General features: G+C 34.3%; 1 protein-coding gene across 3 annotated transcripts in view; it reads left to right on the forward strand.

Annotated features, from left to right (window-relative positions):
• Positions 1 to 7,717, forward strand: part of LOC135215399 (tetraspanin-5-like) — a 154,206-nt gene extending 146,489 nt beyond the window's left edge. Inside the window, exons 7-10 of one of the 3 annotated variants that reach the window (XM_064249995.1) lie at positions 1,263 to 1,313; positions 2,081 to 2,197; positions 5,978 to 6,091; positions 7,194 to 7,717. In XM_064249995.1, coding sequence (XP_064106065.1) covers positions 1,263 to 1,313; positions 2,081 to 2,197; positions 5,978 to 6,091; positions 7,194 to 7,262 — 351 coding nt within the window. In that variant the 3' untranslated portion in view covers positions 7,263 to 7,717. The remainder of the gene's footprint in view (positions 1 to 1,262; positions 1,314 to 2,080; positions 2,198 to 5,977; positions 6,092 to 7,193) is intronic. The other 2 variants (XM_064249996.1, XM_064249997.1) reach the window with 2 other exon arrangements.
• The last annotated feature ends 203 nt before the right edge of the window (positions 7,718 to 7,920 follow it).

The following is a 7,920-nucleotide window of genomic DNA, read 5'->3' on the forward strand; positions in this document are numbered from 1 at the left end:
TTCAGATAAAGTTCTTATTGACTGCAAACAAGGTGAGAAGATCAGTGATTGAGGATGCATGTACAGGACTTTTCAAGCAGATTGGAATGCAAGGATTGTAGACATATGGTTATTGTGGATAAGTCTGCATAATGGAGATTTATGGCGGATAGGTAAAATTTCTGATGACTGTAATAAACGTTGTACATCTCAGTGTAATGAACAAAGCCATTATGGAGTCAGTGACTGGACTGCAAGTTATGATTGATTGATCTTCCTTTGGCACACATCACAACATCAAATGTGTGAATTGTGGCTCAAACGTAAGAATACTAATTTGAGCTGATTAGTACAAAGTGTGTAAGTCTTTGAGTTTTAGAGCATTTGCTATGAGTTGAAACTTGCCAAATGTATGTGGAGGATGCTCACTGTTGTAGTAGTTATTGCTAAAATGTAGTTTTACTACAGACACTACTCAGACACATCATAATAACATAGTGGGTACTTGAGAGGAACTAAAGTTACCTGGGTTTTTAGCGAAAATGGAAGGTGTTCTTTTTAGATTAGGCTACAGTACAGCTAAAGGAAAGATCTATTTAAATGATAATTTTTTACTGAAGCTTTCTTGGATCAAGGTTGCTTAGTCATCAGCAATGGACATTCAGATTGTCTTTTCCCTGACAGGTGATTTTCTTGGACTTGGGAAATAAACTTATCACAAAATGCTGTACCTTTGACTCCTCTTTAGAGTACTAAATAAGTTTTCTGAATTCTTTGTTCATAGGCACCAGTTTTGCATTTGCAATGAAGAAAATGTTGCATAGTTAATTAGAATTATTGTGTAAACATGTTTCACTGTTTCTTTGATATTTCTAGGTTATGTGGTTAGCTTGAAGTGCTTTGATGCTTGTGTTTTTGTATATATGAATTAAGTATAAATTCTTATAGGTAGGTCATTGTAGGAACTTGTTCTTTGGTTACCTAGAGTAGTCCAGTAGATAGAATCAAGCACAGGAGGTAATACTTTTGCATTTAGATAAAATTTATATAAAATGAACTTTGTAATATAATGAAATTAGTAAAATATACATATACTATAGCAGATTGCTTTTGGAAAGTATTAGGAGTTGGTTTCACACACATTCAGTTTTAACATTTACCTAATGTAAGTAAGTTAGTTCCTTTGCTACCAAATTATGTAAATATCTATAATGATACCAAGAATTTATAATATTATTGGATTATAGTACAGTAATATGATTGAGTATATTTCTTATTTACAGGAAGTTATAAAGAACAAACAGTGTGGGTACGACGTCAGGAAATCAGATTACGTGAGTATGGAACATTTTAATATTAAATCATTCATGGCAAGTCATTCATAATTGTGTAATGCCATAAATTCCAATTATATGAACTTATATATTGTATTATATAAAATTAGTTTTCTTGTATTGCAAAAGTATATAATTAATTGGTTGTATGAAAATATGTTGGTGATAAATGTGTTTTCCATGAAGTTTGGCAATTTTTTTAGTATAACCATTCACTTTGTATTATTTGGAAGTACTAACTAGTACTAGTTTCAATTTGGTTAGTAAATGTAAACAGTATTTGAACATTATTATATATTTCTGTACTTTAAACTCTTAATAACAAATTTATATTCAATAGATTCATAAAATATTGACATAATTTTGCTATAGTATTTTGGCACTTGGTCCTCAAAGACCTAAATTTCATAATCAGATCAAATGAAAATAAATAAATACTTGGAATGATGTTTATTGGATGGTATTTTTAATGGAGTTTTGTTTCTGACAGACTGGGGTTAAGGTAACGTAGTACAGGGGTTTACTTTTGCAAATGTCAGAACTTTTAACAGTGGTGGTAATGGATGGTTGAATTTTCTTCTTAAGTAGATCATTAATCTCTAAACAAGGGAGTGGGTGTGAAATTCTTAGTTATTAGAATATCTTTAGAGACTTTTCCTGAATTGTTTATAGTTTTTAGTAGATTTTAAAGAGCATGTCAATTTTTCTTTCTTTTTTATAACCTCTCTTTTTACTGACAATGGTGTTGGGTTACTTGAAATCCACAGCAAGGCGATCGATCTTTAGTTATTTACGAACGAGGGTGTCTTCGAGCTGGTGAAGAATGGATAGAATCTAACCTTGTCCCAGTGGCAGGGGTAGCAGTTGGGGTGGCGGTGCTGCAGGTAGGCTCACAGCAACATCTAAATGTAGTGTTGTAGATAATGACAAGACTCTTGCATGATTAACACTATGCATGATTGGACTCTGTTCTTCTGAAATAGGTTTACTTCAAGGATTGTATTGCATATGAACGTGCACCATTTTAATCTCACATTGAACTGTATCCAAGTACTGTAGTGAACTGCTGTGTTCAAGAAATGAGTTCCTTAACAAGTGAGAAGCTTAATGTGTTCATCAACCAGTTAAATTTTCAACTGTATTCCAGTAATGCCGCAACTTAACAAACGAACTTTACTTTAATGGCTATGCTCTAGTTTGATACTCACACGTATTCGTGGGAGGATGCATACCAGACCCATCCGCAAATAGGTAAAATCTGCGAATACTTAAAACCCCCTAAAAATACTTAAAAGTGCTTATTTTGATAGTTAAAACACGAAAAGCCCCCTAAAAATGCTTAGACCTGAATATTGTAAGTTTTATCACAAAGAGTGCATTTAGTCATGAAATTGATGTGAAAATACACTATTCAGTGAATATTTCTTGGTGAATAGGTGAATTTTCTGCGAACAATGCGTAGATACGTTCCATAAAGAAATCTGCGAATCTTCAGAACAGGAAGATGGTGATTTCACTGCACCTATTTTGAATATATTACATTTTCAAATCTATTAGCATTAAACATTAGGAGTAAAGTACAAGTTACTTTGTTAGGAATTGCTGATAGTTGTAATATATACAGAAGCTATTCAAGTGCAGGCTGTAAGACATAGCCTTTATTGCTTAGCAGACTTGCTTATCCAAAAGGCCAGACCCCCAAAGTGTCTGTTTAGGTTGAGGTGCTGCTGCGTTTTTTCCCCCAAGATATTTTTGCATGTACTCTTAACACCCCAAAGCCCAGAAAGTATGATTGCAAAAGGTATGTTAGACAGCAGCCTACATGTTAGGTGTGGCCAGTATTCAAACATAAATGCATTGTTTATTTAATATTTGTGACAAGTTTGAATTGACCAATACATCTTGCAGAGTTTCATAGCTTGCTGTAAAGACCCATTATGCTTTGCACTGTGTGCAGTAAATTACTAATAAGAGTTCATTGCTAAAATCTGTAAATGTTTAGAAATCAAATTACCATGGCAGTGTCCATTTCCACTATTTTTCTTATGCGTTATTTAGGTGTCTTGTTATTTAATACTGGAGGATGATAATGGTCATAGATTGTACCAAGGTTTGGATTCTGATCATTACATTGATCAGAGCTTCACTACACAACCAACATTGTGATAAGATAATTAATGTTAGCACCAGGAATAGTAGCCGTTATACAATGTTCTTCATGGGTGTATTGCTAGACTATTGAAAATTCTTAAAAGTAAAGTTTTTCAGCAACCTTTTTTTTTTTTTTTTTATCAAAGCACCGGATATAGGTGAAGGTGAAAGCTGGCAAGTGTATGTTTTATAACCCTCCACTTAGGTAGGTATTGTTAATAAGACCTCATATATAATTTAAGTGATAAAATCAATGCAAACTGTTGTAGGTCATTTTTACTCCCCCAAAAAAAAAGAGAAATTAAGGAAATATTTTTAATAATTTTCTATTTTTGGACTGGTTGAAAGATATTGTCCATTGACAAACCTATACTTGCGTAAGAGATAGATTTAAACTATCTTCTAACTCTGTTATGTCACCAGAATACTGCCTTCCATCTTGTATGTATGGTTAGTGTTTTATTTTCTACACACATTATTATTTGTCTAATAAGTCTCAGTGGCTGCCATTTTCGTGACTTATTCGACTATCATTGAAATCTCGGAGTTAGTGTGCCTTGTGAGGTACACAGTAGATGGTGCTAAAGATTCGTTGCAGGGTCCCATCAGCCTATTTAGATTGCCTTCTGCCTTTGGGTCTCTTCCCACCTAGCCTTCCAACTTTTAACTAATGTTACTCTAATTTTTAACTATAGTTTTAAAATATACATATATGTTAAGCCCACAAGAATAGAATTGTTGGTTTCAACTGTATTTGGCTACAATTGGCTAGGTTACAAACAGTTTTATCCTTAGGTATGCATTTGTTCTTTTCAATAGATAACAATCGCTGTGAACTAAGAAAAAGAGCTAACAAATTTTTAAGCACAACTATAGCTGGTTCATTTAAGGTAGATTCTTGGGTGAGCCCTATGCCTGCGAGACGTTTGTTTGACAGCCATTGATTGGTTGGGAGCGGCCTTCCTCCTGGCAACAGCCAACCAGCGGCCGCCAAACAAACGTCTCGTAAGCGTCAGCCTCAAACGAGAATCCACCTTAAGTGAACCAGCTATAGGCATTTTCTAGGGTTTACTGCCTAGATGAGTATAGTGCCCATCACTATACTCATGTTCATGTTTCTGTTAATATATTTTTTCTTCCTACAAAAGCTTCATTTTATCCAGAGAAGGAAATTTTAAGTGTTTTAATGTGCAATTTTTAATTTAAAAACCCCTATACACTGCATGACTGCATGACATTTTTTTATCTTAATAGTATATGCATGGTCCTCACTAGTTACTGTTTGAGAGAAACTCCTTCCAGGTATGGAAAATCAAAATTAAATTTATTTGAAAATGCATCTGCAAATGTACTCATTGGACTTGAATCATGTTGGTTATCTATTCACTTGTCCTAGGATGGTAATAGTAAAGCTTCCTTCCCTTTAGGTTTCTATTTCAACTGAGTTGTAAATATTTTTGTCCCCAGTGATCTCTTAATAGCAATAAACTGACAAGTTTAAACTATAAGTCCTGAAGCTCCCTTTTTTATTGGACTTGGTAACCTGTTTAGATCTCTGTGGAGTTGTATAATATTATAACCTGTGATACATTCGTAGGACAAAAAATTCTTTCTCTATGGTTACCTTCCCAAAAGAGTTGTTAGTGATGAAATTTATTTGAAAGTAACATTTTTCAAAAGGTTTATGTAGAATTTTAATTTGTGAACACCTGTGATATTCCCTTGGCAATTTTCACTTCTCTCCCAGGGAAGTAGATGAATAACAGTGATGTGAATGTAGAAGTAAAATAGATTTTAATACAAAAATAAAAATTTTCGTTCATGTTTCTGTTAATAGATAACTATTAATTTAGTATTTTACCCATCTCAGGCAATCATCTTAACCTCTTATTTCTATTATATCAAACAGGAACACATGCTCATATATATATGAGGTTTTACTTGGAAGTATACACTAAAAGGCATAATGGTTTGTGAAGATAGTGCAACATTTTGCGAAAATCTTGACTAATTCAAAACTAGATTATTTTATGGGAGGGATCTTTATCATGTACAGGCGGTCCCCGTGTTACGACGGGGGTTCCGTTCTTGAGACGCGTCGTAAGCCGGAACATCGTCAAAAATCCTAAGAAAACCTTACATTTAATGCATTGGGTGCATTTTTCATCAAAAAAACCTTCAAATATTGATTATTTTGCATTTTTGGTGTCATATTTCATCTCCCAGATGAGTGTTGTAAGCGTCGTAACCCTGGAACATGCGTCGTAACCCTGGAAATAACGTCTATTGACAAGCGTCATAACCTCGGAACGTAGTAAGCGGACACCATCGTAACCCGGGGACTGCCTGTACTTTTATTTGGCCGAGTGAAATGGGTAACCAACATGGGGTTTAGAATCTGTGCACTGAATGAGTATTCTTTTGCTTGAAAATCCTTCTGTTTTGTAATTAACTGGTTGGTAATCAAGTATGTATACTGTCCCAGTCCTCATAGCACAACCCTTTTGCTTCAGCTTCTTGACGTATCTCAGATATATGATAAAGGATGTCTTCAAGCAGGCGAGGAATGGCTAGAAAGGAACTTGCTATTTGTTGCAGGTGTTGCCGTGGGTATAGCCTTTTTACAGGTAGGTATGGTTTTTATAAAGGTTAATTTTTTTTTTCTTATTGTGAAAACACTTTTTATTTCTGAATTGTGTTTCATGTTTTGGGGTTGTAATAAACTTCTTAAATGCAGTTTTTTTTTTTTTAAAGTATGACATTCTAGGTCAGTCCCTGAACTTCTTTTAGAGGATTCAGTATGTGTTCATTGTGATTTTTTTTTACATTTAGGTCTTATACCCCTTTTTTAAGCTATGCAGACAAGTTGATTTTTACAAATACAGTACTGTATCAGAATTAAAGAACTTGAATAACACATGATTCCTCAAGGTTGTGAATGATCTTGTGTTTCTTGTATTTGTCATCGGGGGCTCATGTTTGTTCTCTGTATTTGTCATCCATTTTCATATTCTGATAAATGCTGTTGGTAATATTGAAATACTGTATTAGTGTTGTTCAAGGAAATGGAAAAAGATGCATTAGATCTGTTGATTTTCATGTGACTACATTATTTGGATGAGGTTCATATCCATAGTAGACTGAAACTGTCATGTCCAATATTTAGTTTATTTATGATTTGTGGTTTTAGATGCTATAAAAATGTGATTGCTAGAATCTCGTGTTAATCCATTTATTTTTATTCCTGCTAATATTGAGCATCTGATGTTTACTGAAAGTGTATGAATGTGGCAGCTGCCAGTTATGGTGTATGATGTCATTTCTGAAAGCATTCATACTGTGGTAAAAATACATTAAACACTTTGTGAGATTTGTACTTAAATGTCATCAGCTATCATCCACATTTGATATAACTTGTTATGGAAGGTACAATTTTGATTAGGGGTTAAAACTGGGAAGAAGACAGATATTTGTGAATGTGCTGCTGTTCAAATAAGTACTACTGTTACCTTAGTGGCTTTAAATGCTATGACAACTGATATTGCATCAATACTGTAGATGGTATCATCACAGAACTTTTGAGTCGAGGTTGGTGTCTGTGAACACTAAAAATTTGGGGGGTAATTGAGCAGATGGGCTGTTTTGTTATATAGGGGCTAATTTAAGGTGTGTGCATTTTTACTCATGTAAAAGATAACCTGAGTTAACTAGTGCTAAATTTATTTTCAGATTTTGGGGATCTGTTTTGCTCAGAACCTGCGAGCTGACATCTATGCTCAAAAAGCCAAATGGAACTGACGTTTAGCTCCTGCCGCGGTGTAGTGATAAGTCTGCCCACCACTCCAGAATTCTTCAGCAGTTCCTCATTCAAGTCTCTACTCTTTATTGTTTTAGTATTTATCTTGTCTTTCATTCATAATGGCTCAGTTTTGTGCTGATTTTGTCTTTCATTTAACTTTCACTGAAAGAGTTTGCAACAGAAAGTTTTATTTGTTCAATGCAGTGAATGTGTGCACACTTTTGTCTTGTAAATTCCACAAACTCCTTGGGTGGATGTTGTCATCTTATAGTTGATATCTTGACGTTGTATCTACCAGTACAATTATGTGTTCTGTTTCAAGTTTCATGTGTTAGTATAAGGCCAAACCCAATTCTGCAGTTTGAAAACTCTCTCTCTCTCTCTCTCTCTCTCTCTCTCTCTCTCTCTCTCTCTCTCTCTCTCTCTCTCTCTCTCTCTCTCTCTCTCTCTCTCTCTCTCTCTCTCTCTCATTCATATACACACACAGTTAGTGGGTAATTATTAAAACTTCTGTTTCTTAATCAAAAGAAAGGCATTCTAGCTCTGATTCAGTGCTTGTTTTTTTGTATGATTACTGTGTAGAGAAGATTTTTCTGGAGTGTGGTTAGGTTTCAACTTCCCTTTGGTAAAACATATTTTGACTTGGGTTTTCGTTTT

This window comes from Macrobrachium nipponense, chromosome 5 (assembly GCF_015104395.2).
Source record: "Macrobrachium nipponense isolate FS-2020 chromosome 5, ASM1510439v2, whole genome shotgun sequence".
NCBI lineage: Eukaryota > Metazoa > Arthropoda > Malacostraca > Decapoda > Palaemonidae > Macrobrachium > Macrobrachium nipponense.